The 21,979-nt window shown below is 39.4% G+C and overlaps 1 protein-coding gene across 8 annotated transcripts in view; it reads right to left on the bottom strand.

Moving 5' to 3' along the window:
• Positions 1-21,979, bottom strand: part of LOC125351882 (LIM domain containing preferred translocation partner in lipoma) — a 645,466-nt gene that overhangs the window by 8,106 nt on the left and 615,381 nt on the right. For all 8 annotated transcript variants that reach the window (XM_048346968.1, XM_048346963.1, XM_048346966.1 and 5 more), the window contains one exon: positions 4,010-4,188. In XM_048346968.1, the coding sequence (XP_048202925.1) occupies positions 4,010-4,188 (179 nt within the window). The remainder of the gene's footprint in view (positions 1-4,009; positions 4,189-21,979) is intronic.

The following is a 21,979-nucleotide window of genomic DNA, read 5'->3' on the forward strand; positions in this document are numbered from 1 at the left end:
GTTTACCTATTTTGGAGTATTTGCATATTTTGGGGGACCACTAGACTGGGAGCTACAGAGGATGAAGCTGTACTCCATCTCTAACTACCACAACTAATCTAGAAAGGAGATATTTGAGCAATATCTTACAACATGAAGTATATGTTGTATTTCTCTGTAAGACAGAAATTGCCTGGTTTTTTAATTCACTCTTAAGGTCCCTCTTTTTTGGAAAAATATAAACTGTATCGCTTTCTACCAAGTAGCCTCATTTCCTTGTTGGCAAAAACTTGAAGTGAACAGAGTTCCTAGTGTTTTTATTTAAAATCCCAGGTTGTCACTTCCAAAGCTTAGTTGAAAGAGTGGATAATCATGATACTATTAGTAATCAATAATAATAAGTCTGATGAACACAGTTGTAATGATTACAGCATATTATTTATTATGCTCCAAGTCTATCACCCACATGAATATTATTTTCTCTTGATAGTAGCATTAATGAGAAAGGCCATCTATTATTTCTATTTTACCACCAAGAGAGAAATGATATTAAATCATATCTCATATCAAGCATACTTCTGGCAATCAACAGATAGTTGCTGCTTTAACAAACAAATGCATATTATTATAGCTTGAATATAAAATGTCTTCCATGGGCTCATGTACTAGGGGTTTGGTTGCCATCACAGGGGCTCTGATTTAATCAATGAACAAATCCATTTATTGAGTCATAATTTGGTAGCATTATTGGAGGGCAGTGAAGACAGCAGTAGGTGCCTAGTGACAGGAGGTAGTCACTGGGGGTGTGCCTTTGAAGTATACATCTTATTCTCAGCCCCTGTGAGTTCTAGCTGCTTCCTGGCTGCCAGGAGATGAATATTTTTGCCACCCTATACCTTTCTACCTCCATGCACTGACGTCCACAGGTTTGGAAACACAACACTAGCCCATCATGTAGCAGAAAATCTGAAATTGTACACAAAAGCAAATCTTTCCTCCTTTAAATTATTTTTCTCAGGTATCTGTTACAGGAACATAGAGTCTAACTAATGCAACTAGGGTGCTATTAGATAGTGGGCTCAAGTCACCACCTATTGATAGAGAAAATAAACCTTTACTCCTCTGGGGCTTCCTCACTGCATAGGAATAAGTAAATAAAAAAGGACTGCAACACAGGGCTGAGAAGGAGATCTATACATCATAGCTTTTGTTATTCTATTAATGTATACATACATAATTTATCCTATTGCAAAAAATCTTATTGCTTCCTTTGAGAATGTATACACATATCGAGAATTTACAAAATCCTCTTAAATACAGATATGAATTCAATCACAAGAGGGATTGAGGAGATGAAAGAAGTCTTCATAAGAGATGGTAGATGAGTTTGGCTTTTAAGAGCAGCCATGTAGGTGAAATAGGAGAATGTGCGTGGGCAATGTGTGTGTGTGTGTGTGTGTGTGTGTGTGTGTGTGTGTGTGTGTGTGTATGTGAGCAAGTGAGCGAGAGAGATAAAGAGGGAGAGAGAGAGAGGGAGAGAGAGACAGAGAGACACAGAGAGACACAGACAGAGAGAGGAATCTGTGTCCAATAGAGAACACAAGCCAACTTTTACCAAAAATGGTTATGTGGGAAATGGCTCATGAGCAAGGTTTCAAGATTCTGTATTTGGAGAGACAAACTTTGGAGACTCCATTTCTGAGGTCTTGCCTGTAATAGCCATGGCAACATTGTTTCCACATAGCAGGCACTGCAAACTATTCTACTTCCATAAGGCCTGCACCAGTCCCAGAGAGGTCTTCCAACTCCAATGCAGCCTTTTCTGTGCTTGCCTCAGGGTGCTGCCTATTCTGCCCCAAATAGCTATTATATCTGCACATACAATCTATTTCCTCTGGAAAGCTTCTAGATGATAGGCTGTCCTCTCCCCCAGCCCCTCTGCAATTGTTTTCCTTGAAACTTTCTTTTTTTTCTGCACCAAGCAGTTATTGGTGCACAAGGGTTACACTATAAATGTGAATGGAACGGAATTAATCTATATTTCCTCAAAGATCACAGACGGAGAACAATTGAGAATGACCAAGAATAAGACTCCTCCATTGCTCACAAACCTGTCTGGAGCAAGATGTTGTATACCCTGTTTTCTACCATCTTCCTGCACTCACAGTGCGCTGGATTGTTAGCTGTTTTGTATTTTAGTACTTGAAAAAATTCTGAAAAATGTTTTCTTATTTTCCTTTCACAAATGGGGAAACATATCAGAAAGTCTCCTTCTTATACCTCTCAACTAGGCAGACATACAATATAAATATAATTTCTGTTTTAACATGTATTGAACTAGTGGGCAGGGACTGGGGCTTGAGTTTCTTTTTTTCCTTTTTCTTTGCTTAAGTCTGCTTTTCTAGAGATTTCAGACCCACACACTTATGTCACCAGTTGCAAGTCTCTAATTATGTTCCCCACCAGTAGAAATGAAAGATAAGTGGCAGAGATATAAGCTTACATTTGTCAGAATTGATTTCCTGTTTTAATTGAGGGGTGTAATACATCAGCCTTTTCCAGCAACAGAAACATGTGTGCTCTGATTATATCAGTCTTTCTGGAATTAGGGTAAATCTAAGAAAGGACAGAAGTGGTGACAGAAATATACTCCTCATTGGTATCTTTTCACTTCCTTAAATAGATGCAGGTTCTTTTTTCCATGTGCAATTACAAGCTAAAAATATCAATAATGTGAAGTACAATTTATGCTGTGACTACCCTTTAAAAGTGAGCCCTTTCTTGTCTAATTCAGATTGAGAATTCTGTGTCTGGGTTGTTGTTTTTTTAATTCATCCAGCCTCATGTCTTGGTGAGGTTTTTCATTTTCTCTGCTACATAGAAAGTGGTTTAGAAATTCACTTTCAAAATATGAGTCTCTAGTCCCTACACTAACTGTGGAAAGTACCCCTGAGCTGTTGCTCATGAACAGCATGAAATGTAACCCACAGAATGGCATAACAGGAGGCCACAGAACAGATATCAGAAGAAGTGAGCAATCAGAGCTGAATGTCATCTGTGAGCCAACAAACATGGGTCCTCCCAATTAGCATTTGCAAATCACATCTGTAGCTCTTCAGAAAGGTGAGAAATACACATATTCATATTGTTTTATTAGTATTTGAGATAGAAAATAAAGGAAAATATATTCTATAAAAATAAACATTCCATGTGATTGACCAATGGGTAAGCTAGGAACCTGGCCAAATTAAAAAAAATAAAAGGAAAAACTGTATTTTCTTCAACACTCCTGTTACAGAAGGACCTATAAAACAGAAAAAGGAGAGAAACATTTTTTAAGGCCTATGATTTAGTGGCTTTGATCTCAATGCTGTACTGAGGTATCACAAAACATGCACAATGCTGCAGTAATAGTTATCACCAGAAAAATATCCTGAGGAAGAGAAGACATGGGTGAGGGAAGAGGCTATGAAAGGGCATAAACCAAACTGCAATGGTGTGCAGCTGCCCTCTGAATATGTTAAAGGCTTGCCTTAATAAGGGAGACTGAGCTGCTCCCTTTTCAACCCTTCTGTTGCCTTCCATCCATGGAGTGACAGGGAGGGATGCACAGGTTGTTGCAGATGGGAGCTTTAGGACAAGGTTTGGTGTGATGGCATATTAAAGTGCCTGGAGAAGTTGGACTACTTACCAAACACCACCCATCTTGTTCATGAGTAGAGGCAGAATCCTGCCTCTTTCACATACAGACTCTGTGGATGAGTCCACTTTATCATAACTAGTTCCATACAAGTAGGCCATGGACAAGTCTCAGAGAAACCGCGAAACAGAAGCTAGGCTGACTGTTCACAAGGATGACCTAATGATCAGTTCTTGCCCTAGAGAGGGGGTGGTGATAAAATAAGATCTTGAAAGGTCTCATTAAATCCTGGGAGTCTGTCTATAACTCAGAGAGAAGCAGGGACAGCTCCCATGTCAGGCAGACTCCAATACGTCTGACAGTGGGGAAGAAAAAGAGCACATGACTTACTTGTGGAAGTCCTCAATGCAGTGAATGAGCCCAGCAGCATCCACAGTGAATGGAATGCCATCAAGGCTGCGGTGGCACATCACACAGGTGAAGCAGTGAGGATGATAGGCCTTGCCAGTAGCACGGAGAATCCGTTCCATGATAGGCTTGGAACACACGTTGCACTGCTCCAGAGTATTCTGAGGAGGAAGAGGAAACTTCATTAGGTTGGGACTGAAGGAGCTCTGTAGAGGAGGATAAGTATTTTATGAAACATCCATCTATCACAGCACCGAGGAGGGCAGAGCATATTTCTATTTACAATACAGAGAAAGAAGCAAAGAAAGGGGTTAATCAACCTAGATGGGTTAGAATCTATGCTTTCTTTCTTCTGCCATATTCCTTTCTTCTATAGCAAGAGTAATGGCAAAGCTATCCTTAAATGTCCAAAGAGTAAGCATTTCTGGCTTTCCTGGAACAACTCAGTTTTGTCCTGTATTTCCCAAAAACCTCTCTATAGAGAACATACACTAAGGGCATGAATGTGTCCTGGTAAAGCCTTATTTACAAAAACAGATATTGGGCTAGATGAGATCCCTGGATGCAAACAGATCACTGAATTACAGCAACGAACTAATGTTTTTTAGAGAATGGTTTGTCGCAGTATACTCAACTGAAAACTTGGTGCCAGTGAAGATTCTGGTCATATGAAATGTTGATTCAAACACCATCTCTAAGTTTAGGGTACGTAAACTCTTGACAGAAATGTTAAATAGGGAATTAAGAAATGAAATTTATCTAGTTTTAAAATATGTTGTGATTAAAAAAATACATATAGGGGCTGAGAACATGGCTTAGTGGTAGAGTGCTTGCCTAGAATGCATGAAACCCTGGGTTCGATTCCTCAGAACCACATGAACAGAAAAGGCTGTAAGTGGTGTGGATGCTCAAGAGGTAGAGTTCTAGCCTTGAGCAAAAAGAAGCCAGGGACAGTGCTCAGGCCCTGAGTCCAAGCCCCAGGACTGGTCAAAAACAAACAAACAAACAAACAAACAAAAACACATATAATCTTGAAGAGGATACCATTCTGCGGCTAGCCTTCAGTAGATCAAATGTTATCTTTCTATCCTTCTCTAGGATCCCATGTGCTCATCAATCAATTTTGCTTCAGCTAAGCTATGTGGACTGAGTTTTTAGAATCTAATAAAACTAGGGTATGAGTCTCATTAGAAAGACGTGGAATTGAATGTAATGTGGAAATTAAGATGTACTTTTCCTCTTGTTAAGAGAATCTTTAAATGTGTTAAAGTAAGATATACTTGTATGGAGCTAACTAGTGTCTTGAAAACTGTCCTCTGAGTTGGCTTTCTTGCTTGCATCACTTTTGCAGTACTTTAAAGGACCTTTACAGGTAAACAACAGCTTACTGCTCCATCATGTATAAAGAGTTCCTTTCATGGTGCCCAGTCTTCTTTTCTAGTGTCATCTTCAGAATACCACATTCTACACTGCTCACTCTTATCCAAACCTGTGAGTAACTTCCAGAATTTTGTGCTTTGGCTTAGGCCTCTAGATGAATGAAAAAATAGTCATGTTGACCATTCAAGTTACAGCTTGGAAGCCTTCCTCATGACCCCACTTGGAATGAATTGCTTCTTTTTCTCACCTTTCTGAGCAATCCATTTACTTTTCCTACAGCACTTACTAAGTGTACTTCATTAAAATTGTTTGTGCAAGCAGGATGCAGGTGGCTCATGTCTATAATCCTAGCTAATAAGGGAACTGAGATCTAAGGATTGTGGTTCAAAACCAGCCTGGTCAGCCAGTCTGTGAGACTCATATCTCTAATTAACTATCAAATGACAAGAAGTAGAGCTGTGGCTCAAATGGCAGACTGCTAGTCTTGAGCACAAAAACTCAAAGACAGTGCCAAGGCCCCAAGTTCAAGCCCCAGACCAGCACACATAGAAAAATTGTGTATACATTGACTCTCTATTATTACTCTGTAATTTCATTAGGGGAAGGGACTGAATTTTACGAATATAATTCAGTGTCTCAATATACTGCTTGGAGTATGTGCTGAAGATGAATACGTGGAGAAAGAAGGAAGGAAGGAAGACTATTCACTCATACCAGGGAAGCACTTTGCTGGCCCAACTCCTCCAATGCTGGATTCTATCCCAAAATGAATTGGTAAATCCATCATCATCATCCTCTCCTCAGAGCTGTGGTTGCCTGTGGTTCTAAACTTGCTTGGTATGCTTTTGGTCACAGACTAAACTCATGGAAACTATTAACCTATTTTCCCCATTTTGAAGTGGTGAAATTAAAATAGCAGAAGAGGGCAGGAAGAGAGTCTGCAGCTGATGATGGTCTGGAGAATGAGGGCCCTGTTTCTTTTCTACCCTGGTGATCTGAGTTAATGTGGCTGGAAATGATCTTCCTGGGGCTTGTGTTTTACTTCTCTGTGGGTTTTAACTTTCTTTTCCCCTTTAGACTCAGCCCTGTAATAGAGTTGAACAAACCAGAAAATGCTTGACCAGAAAATATTTTGTTTTTATTGAGGCTTGGCTGCGAGATTCAGTTCACTAGCTTAAAACCAGCAGCAATATATAAGGTTTGGTCGGTTTCTAAGGAGAGACTGTCTGCTTCTATGGAAGCATTGCTCACAGGACAGGTAATCTAAACACTTACTTCTGCTATAAAGAACACAAGTGTGGAATATGCCTAAACTTAGCTTCTTGAAAAAGTCTCCAAATTAGAAAATAAAGGCTCAGAGAAAGCCTTGGCTGGTAGCTCGGGCTAGTGAATAATAGAGGACACACTAATTTTCAATAGTCAATTTTCTCTCTAGTTTCCAACTAGCCCACTAGTATCCTTAGATACAGCTTCTCTTAGGGGAAGGGTAGATGTCTATGGCCACACCTATTTGAATAAGCCTGATCTCATCTGATTCTGAAAGCTAAACAGGGTTGGCCTGATTAATATTTGGATGGGCAAAGGGCTAGAGCCTCAGAATGTGAGGGATGATGCTGGGAACTTCTACAGCCCCTGTACCAGGCATTCATTTCCCAAGAGAGCCAAAAGTCTTGGAGACCAGAGAGCAGAGGGGGGAGGGGGAGAGAGAGAGAGAAAGACAGAGAGACAGAGAGATACCGAGACAGAGAGACAGAGACAGAGAGAAAGAGACTATAAGGACTTGTACAAAAGAGTTGCCATTTAACAAAGCAGTTTATGAATACAATGCATCTTGATTAATATTATTTTTTCCAACATTCTCACCCATTTCTCCCCTATCTAAACCTTTCCTCACTCTTCTTAATTTTGTAGGACATACATTGAATTCTTGAAAGGCAGATGAGAGTGGTACTCAGCTTTCCTGATTTCCAAAAATTTAGAGAGTGGCTGACAAATGTAGCCACAAATGGGCAAAGTTGGTAGATAAAGAAGATGAATTGTTCTTCCACCCTTGACAATAGTTATAATATTTGGGGTAAATAGTTTCCTCTCTCTAGATCTCAATGGAAAATGACTAAATCTAATTGCAAATTTATCACTCTGTTATTTATAAGTATTTCTGACATAGGAAAAGGTCAATGTTTCCATTATCAGAGATGTACTAGAGAACTGGATAATAATCCCTCAACAGAAGTTTGAAAGTGGGCTCATCTGTTAGAAATCTCAACTGTATTATGTGTAATATGTCATAGCACTTGCAATTTTAGAAATCACTAGTGATACCATTTCAACCACCACAAAGGAAATTTGTAAATCTTATGCATGATTGCTATTTTCTAGACAGACAAAAATATGCACTCCTCATAGAGGTATTAAGCTTTTGTGAAGTAGGGTAAGATAAAATGATTAATAAGAATACTTTTGAAGATAATAGAACAACGTCAGTAAGTAAGTAGGAAAGGACTGTGTCTCAGTATGCCTGTTTATTTTATATATTGCCATGTGTGACATACAGGCAGTTAGAAAAGAGGATAAAACCCCAGAATAGAGTCTTTCAAGTCAGTAGAGTACTTTGAGAGCCAACTCCCAAAGCCCTTTCTCACTGTCCCTCTGGGCCCCACCCCATCTTCCAGCCACCACATTGGGCACATTGCCACATGTTTAATTATTTTATGAGCCTGTGGCACATCACACCCTTCTTTGCACAGAAAATATCTTCAGTCTTCAAAGTAAAGCTCAAGTATCATTTCTTTTGCAAAATCTTTCCTGATTCTCTTTTTGTTATATTCCAAGTAAGTCCACAGTTAGAGGATTAGTAGGAGCATGCTTCTCCTACAAAACCTCCTAACTAAGCAGTGGTCTCTTTTAGGAAATCAGTTCTGAAACAGATGTGCACATAGTGAATTGTGTTGGGGAATGACTGAGATCTACATCTGGGCAACACCTTCAGTGGGAAGAGGACTGGGATTATGGGATTATTATTCAGCTATAATCAAGGACTCCATGGAGAATGTGGCAGCTGGCCTGTCTTGCAGACTTGTTCGTCTATGAAGCTAGCAACTAGGGCCGACATTTTCTCTCATTTACCAGTTTGTAGACACAGGCGATCCCCAAGAAGGAGGTGTAATCTTCAGTGAAGTGGCTCCTTTCAGTTGAGTGTAATTACCACAAGGGGATCTAGCTCAAAAGTCCTCAGTGGTTGTAGTAGTTGAGGGAATGAGGGCCTAGGTAGCATAATACCTCATCCACAATGGTAACTATCTTGCATAGTCAACAGCACACTGAAGGGACAGCCAACTGTGGAAAGCCTTATTCAGCCTAAGCTGAATGAGAAATCAAGCTTTCCTTTTTTCCTTCCCTCCTTCCCTCTTTCCCTCCCTTCCTCACTCCCTCCCTCCTTCCTTCCTTCCTTTCTTTTTTTAGCTGATCCTCTTTGAGGATCAGTTTTTATAGAAAATGTTTGGGCAGTCACTCTAATGGAAATATGGTTAAAGTGAAAAGATGTAGCAGAAAAAAAGTAACTTTCAAAAAGATATACCTTATAAACTTTTCTGAAAAGATAGTTATAGCATTATTAAAAAATAAAAAGTTTTCCAGGTGCTGGTGGCTCACATCTGTAATCCTAGCTACTCAGGAGGCTGAGATCTGAGGGATATGGTTCAAAGCTATCCCATGTAGGGAAGTGAGACTTATTTCCAATTAACCACTAAAAAAACAAGCTTGAAGTAGAGCTGTGCCTCCAGTAGTAGGGTGCTAGTCTTGAGGGAAAAAAAAAAAAAAAAAAAAGCTCAAGGACAATGCACAGGCCCCTGATATCAAGCCCCAGGACTAGTGTTAAAAAAAAAAAAACAAACTGGAATAAAATGACAAATTAATCTTTCACAAAAACTCCAAATGCAACTGTTTTGTAAATTAGCTATACAATCTGCTTGTAGCTATTATATCTTTGGCTATTATATAAATAACTTCTAATTCACAGGCAGAAGAACTGGAAGAATCATCTGAATGTAAATGAAGTCTAAGCAATGCAAACACTACTAGTGAGGTGCTAAAGAAAATAAAAATATCACTATGGCTTATATATTACATAGGTATATATGTATTCAGTATTGTGTACTTTTCAATCAAGAGACAGAAGTATCTCACATTATAAATTATTTAAGATGATATAAAATTCCAAAGTAGTGACATACCATTTAGAAATGTTACTTTCTTCCTTTCCCTTCCCTTCTTTCCCCCTCCCCCCCCTTTTTTTTTTTGTAAAACCCAGCATTATGAAACAAGAAGGATCTTGAGATGATAAAATGTGGCATTTCATGACCTAGGCACAACATTGGTCTAATTGGGATTAAAGATAAAAAATAAGGGGAGATTGTGAAAACATTAGATCATGAGAAGTGGTCTAGAGATCAGTCTAGGAGTGTTTCAGCTCCCTTCATTTGCCTCTGTTATAATTCTTTACTTAGGGAAAACAATTTATCAAGGAACCATACCTGAAAAAGCCAAATCTCTCTTCTGACTGAAAAGTGTTAAAGGATAGAGTCTGTGGGGAACCCATATTGCACAGTTTGAAAATCATGGCTCTAGCTTAGTACTAGAGTCTGGAAGCTAAGACATGGATAGGGAACATGGCTAGAAGCAGATTTGGAATTCAGATATAGGACTGCTAATTCTGTTGAATAGAAAAATCTTTCTGCTTACCATATTGTGCTCATTCTGCATTTTCATATACTCTACATTACAAATACAAGACATTCAGGTTTATTACCTACAAGTTATGTGCAATGCCATAAAGGCAGAAAACTTGTTGAGTTCTTAAGACAGTCTCCCAAAGTCCTACAGGATAAGATAGAATGCTCACTGTTGGATTTCCCAACATTGACATTAGTGTAGATTTTTGCATTGTGTATCTTGTATAAAATTGATGCTCTCTGAATTTTAATTAGATGACGGACTTATAAACTTTGAGGGAGTACTCTGCATAAAATAAAATTATTTTGTGCAACCATGCAAATTAATTTTGTAATCAAAAGCTTTTCAACTGGCATGTTTTAAGTGGGTTTTAGGGATAGCATATTTGGGAGGCCTAACAGGGCCATGTTTCCAGACCGACTGAGTGGTCACTGGATCAGAAGAGACTTCAACCAATGATTGAAGTGTGCTAAATGAATGGTATCATTTCCCACATGAATTATGATGCAAGGAAACTTGGGAAGCACATTTGAAGTTTAGGCATTCCTAAAAGAACTGCAATGAGGGTGGGGAGAGAGAGAGAGAGAGAGAGAGAGAGAGAGAGAGAGAGAGAGAGAGAGAGAGAGAGAGAGAGAGAGAGAGAATGAGAATAAGGCAATGACTCAGAACATTTCCCTTGAAGGGCTAGCCTAGTTATTTAAGCTTAAATATTTATAATACCCACGTTAATTATCGATTTCAAACTTATTCTGTACTTTGAATGTGATAATCAAAAAGAATGCCCAAATGATGACAGTACATTTAGGTTTTCTGTGCAGGTGATGATAATCATTGTATCTTGGTAGTTCTTCTAATGAGTACAAAACCCTCCAACAGCTCTACCTCTGTATGCATGCATGTTTTACGAATTATTTTGCTCTTCACAAATGTCCTTTGCCTTTATGATGTCTTAATCCAAGTGTATATTTGTATCCATATAAATTATGTATTTTAAAAGACAGAAAAATTATACTGTCACCCAGTTCCTATGACCACAATTTTCTAGTCAGAATCAAAATGATTCCTTTACAAATGAAAAATCTATTTTTTCCAGTTAGGAAAATTACTGAAACAATTTGCTAAATGGCAATGAACCCAGAAAACTGTTCTGTTCTCATGTTGACTGCCTTTACTCCAAAAAACAACAGAGATGGGATACAACTTAAAGCTTCTCTTCCATCAGAAAGAATGATATTATACCATATGTCAAGAAATAGACTTGGAAAAAAGCTATATTAATCCAAGTAAGCTAGACCCAAAGAAACATAGGTTGTATGGTTTCCCTTATTTGATGTAACTAGAATATGTCAATAAATCTACAAGTAAACACACTGGATGGTAAAAGACATAAAAACACATTTGGACACGGTTAATTATACAGATCTCTAGACACTCACACAGTGAGACCAAAGGAGGATATTCTTAGGAAAGCTATATGTATATGATATAAAATGATGTTTGTTGAAATGAACTCCAAGAAATGGAAACAAGAGGTTTTCCTTTTCTTTTTTTTCCCCTTTGTTGCAGTTTTTTTTTTTTACTTTTGTATCTTTTGTATTGTTTGTAAGTTTATTTGGGGGAGGGTAAGGGAGGAGCACAGAAATGGTGGGACAAAGGATAAACAAACACAGCAGTCATACTAGACACTATATTGAAAATGAACTACTAGTGCGGGGAGGAAAAATCTACAGAAAGTGAAGGAAGGGGTGACACTGTTCAAAAGGAAATATGCTCATTATCCAACTTATGTAACTGTAATCTCTCTGTAGATCACCTTTACAGTAACAATAAATAAAAATAAAACTGAAAAAAATTCTTCCTCCTTTCCCTTTTCCCTTTCCTCCTTTCCTTTTCCTTTCCTCCCCTTTCCTCTCCTCTCCTCCCCTCCCCTCCCCTCCCCTCCCCTCCCCTCCCCTCCCCTCCCCTCCCCTCCCCTCCCCTCCTCTCCTTTCCCCTCCTTTCTTGTGCCAGTTATGGGGCTTGGACTCAAGGCCTAAATGCTGTTCATGAGCTTTTCTGTTCAAGGCTAGCACTTTACCACTTGGGCCACAGCTCCACTTTAGGCTAGTTTTAAAAAATTAATTAATTAATTTTGATGCTTTAAATGGAGAGAAGGGTCTCACAGGCATTTCTGCCCAGGCTGGCTTCAAATCACTATCCTTGGATCTCAGCCTCCTGACTAGCTGACAGCTGTATGCCATGAACACCCGGCTTCTAGCTTGTTTTATTTAAGCATTTCTGCCAGTCTTTTTGAGCATAACTACTTGTATCCAATACCTATAATATTTTAGTTTAATAACAAATCCTTTTAAATAAATTTTCAAAAGAGGAACCTTTTAAAATACTTCCCTGTCTCCCCACTTATTTGAACATTGCTGAAATCCCAGAGAGCAAAGCAAAGTTTTTGACATCCTATAGCAACAGAAGACAGAAAAGACAAAGGTGCTCTCTACTCTCAGAGTTTCCCAGTATAATGGCAGAGGCAAGCATGTCTATAAATACATGATTCCAGGCACAGAGCACAAGATATTGCTATTGTAGAGGCATGAGGAATGTGTGCTGGAACTCAGACACTAGAATAATTACTTACAAAGAGCAAGAATGGGCAGTGTGCTGGTAGTTTATGACTTTGGGGACCTATTTTAGGTGGAATTTGAGTTGGCACTTGAAAACAAACTCATTTCCACACTCCAGTCTTAATGTTGTTTTACAACAAGTCACTTATTTATCTAAACCTCCTTGGGAGATGTCTCAGAAATTCATTCATTTGATTGAATGAAATTCATTTTGCAGGTGGAATTTTGTGAGGGAATCTGTGTATTGGCAGATTTGGTGAAGGGTGATTCACCATTGGTAGACACACATATTCATGGATACCACTAGAATAAGCCAATCACTATGTGATTATTAATACAGGATTTAGAAAAAAACAGCAAAATTATTTGCTTATATTTGGACTGACTTCAGAATTAAGAAATATATTTTTATTTAAAAAACTTCTATTCAAAGTTGCCATAAGCCACAAATAAATAATTCTCTGTTGTTTGGCACTATGGTTGGGATTGTGAATTGAGCTTCAGTAATTTCAGAAAAACAAGTCTTAATTAAAAAATGTTTAATTTCCCTCTACATATAGGTTTAGAGAGGTGGTATTTTACCTTAAAATGTGTATGCCATGTGGCCTGCTAGATCTTCCAAAGTAATTTTTTGTGAATGAGTCATAATCCTTGAGAAATGAAAGGAGGTGAGAGTTGATGACTAAGACCCTTGTGCTTAGGGGTAAATTAAAAGATCACAGATTTCCAATGAGACTATCCTGAGGAAGAAAATAAAGACTAAAATTCCTTTCCTTTAAAGCCAAGTCAAATCAGAGATTTGCTTTTACAACATCTTCAAGCTATAGTCTTGAGAATTAATGACAGATTCAAAAGACTCACATTTCAAATGCTAGGCAAGTTCTTGACTTTTAGGGTTAGTGCTGCTTCTTTTCTTCTCCCTCCCTCCCTCCCTTCTTCTATACTAGGGTTTTAACTCAGGTCCTCCTTTTTGGCTAGGCTGGGGCTTTAAACATGAATGACAATTCTCTGCCCTTTTTGTGTGACCTTGTTAACTTTGTGTCCATGTTGGTCTTAAACTGCAAGTCTTTCAATTTCTGCAACACCAGGAGCTGAGATTGCAGATATGAGCCACCATGCCTAGCTCAGGGTACATTTTCTTGATATGACATAGATTATAACCCAACTAAACCCAAAGCCTGTGCCTATGAAGCACTAGTCTGATGCTTTCAATTTGTAATCTTAAATTTAAAGAAGATAAGAAGAGGTTTTAATGGGAAGAATGATTTAACTTTCTACCACAGTACTAATGCCAGCATTTCTTGAAACAATAGTTGTGGATATAAGTTTTCATATGCACCCTGTACAGTTCAGTGACAAAGAGATATTAACCAGAAGTCAAGGGCTATACTCTAGCCATACCAAGTTTTGCCACCAGATTTTAATTCATTGGCCTATAAAAGAAGAAATTTTAATAGACCCTTGAATTTCTGACAGAATTGAAAACTGAACAAAAGCTACAATAAGTCCCATTTTCCCCCCCTTGGTATTGTTTATAACTTCATTCCCTTTCTAAAACAATGCCTGGCAGATAGAAATCACTCAGTGGATATTTATTTATTTATTTATTTGCCATTCCTGGGGCTTGAACCCAGGGCCTGGGCACTGTCCCTGAGCTTCTTTGGCTCAAGGCTAGCGTTCTACCACTTGAGCCACAGCGCCACTTCTGGCTTCCTCTGTTTATGTGGTGCTGAGGAATCAAACCCAGGGCTTCATGCATGCTAGGCAAGCACTCTACCACTGAGCCACATTCCCAGCCTTCAGTTGATATTTTATTAAGTAATTGAATGGCTGTTCATTTGAAAATACTCCCAAAATCTAACCACAGACAAACATGAAGTTTCATCATAATCTTCAGATGCCTTTCCCATCATTAGTCCATTTCCTCTCTTCTTGAGCCAGAACTCAAATCTCAGTATCTTGTTGCTTTCTTTTAAAAAAATTTATTTTATTGTAAAAGTACAGAGGGGTTACTGTTTCATCAATAATACAGTGAGTACATTTCTTATCCAACTCGTTACCTACTCCCTCATTTCCTTCCCCTCCCCCTCCCCATTTCCTTCTCCCCCCATGAGCTGTACAGTTGGTTTATCCATATTTCTGTAGCATTGGTTTGTCTTTTTATCATTTGTCTCTAAATTTGGCATTCCCTTTCCCTTTCCTAATTCCAATACACGTATATACAATAGTCGGTATTAAAATCAGTTACAGTGCTATCAGAGGTAAAACCACATGAAGGGAATACAGAAAAAGAAGAACAAAACAAAACAACAACATAAAAGGGCACGGTTTCATATGGCACATTGAAAGTAACTACAACAGTGATATACCACTTGTTTTCATAACTTGAAATTCATTTTGCTTATGATCATCTTATGTGTTGATACTGGCATAATTCTTGAGCTATTGTAATCTTCTGCTAGGACTATCTGAGATGTGTACTAGTTATTCCCTATGAGAGGAACCAGAGAGTCCATGTTTCTTTGTGGCTGGCTCACTTCATTTATGCTGATTTTTTTCTAAGTCCTTCCATTTCTTTATGAATGAGGCGGTGTCATTCTTTCTGATAGAGGTATAAAATTCCATTGTGTATATGTACCATATCTTCCTGATCTACTCATTTACTGAGGGGCATCTGAGTTGGTTCCATATTTTAGCAATGACAAATTGTGCTGCAATAAACATAGTTGTGCTGGTGGCTATAGTGTGGTTTTGCTTGTAATCTTTGGGGTGGATGCCCAAAAGTGGAGCAGCTTTCTCCACACCTCTTCAACATAGGACTAGAATTCCTAGCCAGAGAAATAAGGCAAGAGGCAGACATAAAGGAATCCAAATAGGAAAAGATGAAGTTAAACTCTCTCTCTCTCTCTCTCTCTCTCTCTCTTTGCAGATGACATGACCCTATATCTAACCCTATAGACTCTACTCCCAAATTACTTGAGCTGATCCAAAACATTGGTAAAGTAACAGGATTTAAAATAAATCCTCAAAAGCAAATGGCTTCTCTATATGCCAACAATGCAAAGAGTGAGGCTGAAATCAGGAAAGCAACTCCCTTGGCAATAGCCTCAAAAAACATAAAATACTTAGGAATAACCCTAACCAAAGAAATAAAAGACCTCTATGATGAGAACTCAAAAACCTGAAAAAGGAAATTAAAGCAGAACTAAGGAAATGGAGAAATCTCCCATGCTCCTGGACTGGGAAGATTAACATTATGAAAATAGCAATACTGCCAAAGGCATCTACAAATTTAATGCAATACCTATCAATATCCCAACACCATTCTTTAATGAAATAGAGGAAGCAATCCAGAAATTCATATGGAACAATAAAAGACCCTGAATAGCAAAAGCCATCCTAAGTAGAAAGAACAGTGCGGGAGGAATTTCAATACCAAACTTAAAGCTGTACTACAAAGCTATAGTAATAAAAACAGCTTGCTATTTACACAAGAACAGGCCGTAGAACCAATGGAATAGAACTGAAGACCCAGAAATGAACCTGAAGACCAATGGCTACTTAATCTTTGATAAAGGAGCTAAAAGAATAAGATGGAGGAAAGACAGCCTCTTCAACAAATGATGCTGGCAAAACTGGTTCAGCACCTGTAACAAACTAAAACTAGATCCTTATATATCACCCTGCACCAGAATCAATTCCAATGGGTCAAAGACCTTAAGGTAAAACCAGATACCTTGAAAACACTACAAAAAGGGCACAGGACAAAACTTTCTTAATAAAGGCCCAGAAACACAACAAATCAAAGAAATGTTGGACAAATGGGACTGCATCATAACACAGAGCTTCTGCACGGCAAAGGACATAGCTTGTAAAATTCATAGAAAGCCCACAGACTAGGAGAAGACCTTTACCGGCCATACAGTAGACAAAGGCCTCATATCCAAAATATATGTAGATTTCATTGTTTTCTTTGTAGTCCTATCACTCCATTTTCACCTCGCAGCATTCAAAAGCTACCATGATTATGGTTTGTCTGTACTTCAGCACATTCACAACCTCTAGAGCAGTACTTCAACATCATAGGTACTGGTAAGGATTTTTTTTTTTTTTGCCTGAAAGAAAGAAGTGAAATTAAACAAACTAATATCTAAGATGTTTTCTAATGCTAAGGATTTTTTTAATCCCATCTCAGAAAGAACATGTTTTACACACACACACACACACACACACACACACACACACACTAAACAAACAAGCAAACAAACAGCCACTAAACAGTACCAGAGCTGGGTGCTGGTGGCTTATGCTATCAAATTTTCCCCTACTGCTGGGTGCTAGTGGCTCACACCTGTAATCTTAGCTACTCAGGAGGCTGAAATCTGAGGATCACATCCCAGGTACGAAAGTCTGTAAGATTCTTATCTCCAACTCATCACCATATAGTTGGAAGTGGAGCGGTGGCTTAAGTGGTAGAGCACTAACTAGCCTTGAGGGGAAAAAGCTCAGGGACTGCAATCAAGCTTTGATTTCAAGCTCCAGGATTGGAACAGAAACAAAACAAAATAATCCCCTAAAAAGCCCCCAAAAGAAACAAAAACAGTGCTATAAATTTCCCTAAGGATGTAAGTGACTTGAAATCAATCATAAAACATAGTAAGGGGAACACTCTTTTCCCATATAGTGCTTATCTACTATGGGTAAGTGACCAGTCCAGGCAAAAATCTAAAACTTGAGCTCAAGTGATGATTTTTCTACCTATTATGTAGAAAGCAATGACTATGGCCTGCATGTTTGAACCATTATAAATCAACCATTACAGGCATGGTCTACAAGCAGAGACTAGATATGTTCTCAGTACCATTCTGCTCATGTGACAGTCGGTTCTCTTCAGAGTTGTCTGAATCTCGGCTCTGCCAAGATTTTAATTTTCTACTGAAGGAGGAAATGAAGTTAAAGTAAACCCCATTTTCAGGCAACCCCCGTTTTGTTGTCTGTTTAAACTGTGAGCAAAGGGGCTGGGAATATGGCCTAGTGGTAGAGCGTTCGCCTCATATACATGAAGCCCTGGGTTCGATTCCCCAGTACCACATACATAGAAAACGGCCGGAAGTGACGCTGTGGCTCAAATGGCAGAGTGCTAGCCTTGAGCAAAAAGAAGCCAGGGACAGTGCTCAGGCCCTGAGTCCAAGCCCCAAGACTGCCCCCCCCCCAAAAAAATATATATATGTATATATATATGTATATATATATATATATAGATAAAGCTTATTAGGGCCCAGCCGGTCAAGAACTCTAACCGCCTGGGAATGCTTAACTCTAACCGCCCCAAGAATACCTCGAACCCTGAGCCAACCAGATTTGTACCCGTAATCTTGCTTGCTTAAACACCTGATTGCTGTAACTTTGTCTTTTGCCTTTATAAGCTCTGTGTAATCGCAGCTCGGGGCTTCCTCCTAACCTCCGCTGTGTTGGTGGGTAGGACAAGGCCTGAGCCACGGCACGCTTGAATAAAGCCTTGCCTTGCTATTGCATTTCAGAATGTCTGAGTCTCGGTGGTCTTCTTGGTGGTGGTTTCGCGACTCGGCATAACATTTGGGGTTTTGTCCAGGATAGCCCCATAGACCCCCGAGACCCCAGACTATGAAGGAAAGAAAACAGCCCTGTTCATTTGTCTTGTCCTGTAATGTGTGTGTTTGTCTGTTTTGCTTTTGCTTATTTCTTTGAAGGGGTTGTCGAAGCGGACACGCTTACTCGGCAATCCTGGGAGACTGGGGAACGCCCCAGACTCTCCACCCTTGAAGGGGGACCCCTGGAGCCCTGCCTTCAACTTAAGTCCACTCCTTCTGCATCCTTGCAGGAGGTTGTGGGCCAACTTGGGAGATCTAGCTTTTCTTGTTCTTGTTCTTGCCTGTGTGTTTTCCTCCTTTTGTATTGTTATAATTGTTTTGTTTTTTGTAGCCTTTTGGACTGAACATCTGATCAGAGCTATGGGTAACGTTCTATCATGGGAACCTCCATCTAGCCCCCTAGACGTGATCCTAGCTCACTGGAGGGAGGTTAAGGAGATAGCTCAGAACCAGAGTGTGGCCCTTAAGAAGGAAAAGTGGATCACCCTGTGCAAGTCAGAATGGCCCACCTTTAAGGGAACTAATTGGCCACCCGAAGGAAGCTTTGACATAGGTAAGATCAGGACTTTGCAACGCCTAATCTACACCCCTCATTTGGGCCATCCAGACAAAAGAGAAACCAAGAAGGGTTTTACTAAGACTATCAAGCCCTGGAAAATGAGGCTGGAGAATGCTAAAATCATTTGTTAAAGGTTTTGTCTTAAAATTTGGGTGTTGCAGGAGTAAGATTGAATACCTCTTGCCACTGGAAAATGTACGGCCGATGCTTATTTTGCGCGCTTTAAGATCTTTTGAATATGTATGTGTGTGTGTGTGTGCATGTGTGAGTGTGAACATGTTCAAGACTGCAGTATGATGCAAAACCATGTTTAAGTTTAAATTCAAATGGTCATCAAGTTTGGGCATTACCAAATGCTTTAAAGGATTATTGCATTGTTTTAAAAACGAACTAAGAGTTAAAAAAGGATTTCTCAGGGTTCTTTAATAGTAGTCAAAAAAAAAAGTGGGTATCTTAATAAATTAAGACTTGATTTAACAAAGGGCAAGCTGCCGTGAACTCATCAAGCCCTATGGAGTTAGGATGGAGCCTATAGAGGGCTTTCTTTTGTCTCTTTTGTTTTCAGGTGAACTTTGGAAACCTTGTGGTAAAAATGAATGATTTGACTGTAATTTCTAATGGTTAGAAAGTTTATTTGATGTGATTCGATTCCTGTGCTATTTTTGTAATTTGGATTTTTAAAGGATATATATTAAACTAATGGGGACAGGAGTAAACTCTCATTAACTCTATGTATGTATGTAGGAAGAAATGGCAAAATGGTCCAACGTTTATTGGAAAGCTGAATGGATAAGTATTTCTAATTCTGTAATTGTAATTCTTGCATTAAGAAAAAATTGTCATTTAAGTTCAAAGGTCTTCATGCCATGCAGTAACTGGGACTGAAAAAAAAAAAAAAGAGGCTCTTTTGAAACAAGCAGCCAGAGGCAAAGGGCGGCACCTGGTTTCAGAATGCCTGTAAGCTTCAGAGTTTTTCCAATGCAGCTAAAAGCTAAAGTGTTGTGTTAGTGTTAAAGCAGAGGTTAGTAAAAAGGCTTTGGAAATCAAGAATGCATTTCTAGATAAGAAATTTGGAAGTAAAATAGTCCTAAATGATTATTGCAAAGTGAGAAAAGGAGAATTATGGCTACCAAAATGTTTAATTGCCATTCCAGCTTCTTTGTAGGTTTTTTGTAACAGTTTCCAGCAGGCCCACAGAGAAGCACAGGTGATTCCTACAAGTTTGTCAAGATCTAACATTGACCCTTAATAAGTTCCAGGTAAGAGCATGCTTAAAAACTACTGTGTGGACCACCTTGTTGCTTTTAATTGGAGTAAAGTGGCCTCTTGTAAGACTCATTGATCTGAAATCTGCGGTTCGAAGCCAGCCCGGGCAGAGAAAGGTCCTTGTGAGAGACTTGTCTCTAATCAGCCAGCAGTGTGCTGGGAACGGAGTTGTGTGGAGCTCAAAAGTGGTAGGGTGCTAGTCTTGAGCTGGAGAGCTGAGGGACAGCACTCAGGCCCTGAGTCCAAGTCCAGTGAAAAGTCACTCCTCCTGGTACAAAAGTGATGGAGCATCCAGAGGCAGTAAGCCGCTGCTTGGATGGCAGAGATGGTGTCAGATCCTAGAGTCACTCCTGTTTGGCCTTTCAAAAGCTAATCAAAGCCGGGAAGTCCTAGAAGAATAGTTCGTAAGCATGCTTTTCTAATGCCCATGTCTGTCTACTGGGCGGGAACTTGCCAGTCATCTGTGATAGTGGGTAGTAAGGGTAAGTTTGTCAAATGAGAGGATAGTTTAAAATTCCAACCCCCTGCATCTACTCAAAGCCCTGACTGGCAGTGAGAATTTTAAGCTGATACATGTGTTCAGGAAAGAAAGCTTGTAGACCTGAGATTGTGTCCTTATTGAGATCTGTTAAAGGCCTGCAAAGGTAATATAGGCATTTTTTAGGTCATCAGAGATCAGTTCCCTAGCCAGTCAGGAAAAAGCTTTCACAAACTAGAATGTTAAAAGGCTACACTGCGATAGCCCCAAAAGAAGTCTGTATAGTTGAAAGTTAAAATGTTGACTGTAATTTCCAGTTTGGAGTAAAGCTCCTAATGGACATCTGATCCTCCAGGCCCTTGGTAAAGTAGACTAAGGTTAAGGTTCCTGGCTAGGTAAGGTCAACATCCCTGAGTCAGCATGAAGAAGTTATAGAAGATGGATGATCTTCGCCCATCAGTCCCCCCTTTTAGGACCAAGGGACCAGAGTTGTTTTTGGGAAGATGAGGCAGGATAAACTAGAGGCATGGAAAACAGAGGTAACAGTATACAGAGACTGCACTTGTGAGAAATGGTTACAGGCCAAGCCTTCTATGTTGGCTTAAAAAAAAAAAATCCTAGCCTTATTGGAAATATCTGATTTAAACTTATTGCCTTGGCAAAATGACCCAAAGGCCATTGATTGCCTAAAGCTGTCTTGACTTTCAGTAATGTGCCAGCCTACAAAAGCTAGTGTGCTTAAGAAGGAATCAGGAAAATACTAGGAAATTTGACTAAAGTTAGGCTTTAGGTTAACTTAGGTTAAGCTTCTCTAACCAGTCTATGGAGAAAGTTGCAGGTAACCCAGAAGGTGTGACATTCTACTGGAACCACTGGGAGCCACTGCTGCCTGACACCACTGTGGCCCCTACCCATTGCATTTGAGTGAGGATCAAGGAGAGTCAACAGTCATCTGGAAGAATCTACATCTTCAGATCAGACTCTTATCATACACAGCTGGTTTCTGCTGGAAAGTGCTTTGGATCTGCTAACTAGCTCTATTAAGAAAATTGGATATTGTAAGAAACTTTCAAGCAGACTGGCCTGCTGCTAAATTCAAAGCATGTATGACAGGCTGGAGAGTCACTTCCAGGCAATGCCTGGAGTGGGAGGTATGTCCAAGAGTATTAAAATGTGTCCAGATGGATTAGGGTGTGACCTCAGAGAAGAGAGGGAGGTAACTGCCATCAGGTGTGCCAGGTACCAAGGTGACTGGACAGAGATTTAAACTGGCTGGGGGCATCTTCATGGAGT

This window comes from Perognathus longimembris, chromosome 5, assembly GCF_023159225.1.
Source record: "Perognathus longimembris pacificus isolate PPM17 chromosome 5, ASM2315922v1, whole genome shotgun sequence".
NCBI classification, from domain to species: domain Eukaryota; kingdom Metazoa; phylum Chordata; class Mammalia; order Rodentia; family Heteromyidae; genus Perognathus; species Perognathus longimembris.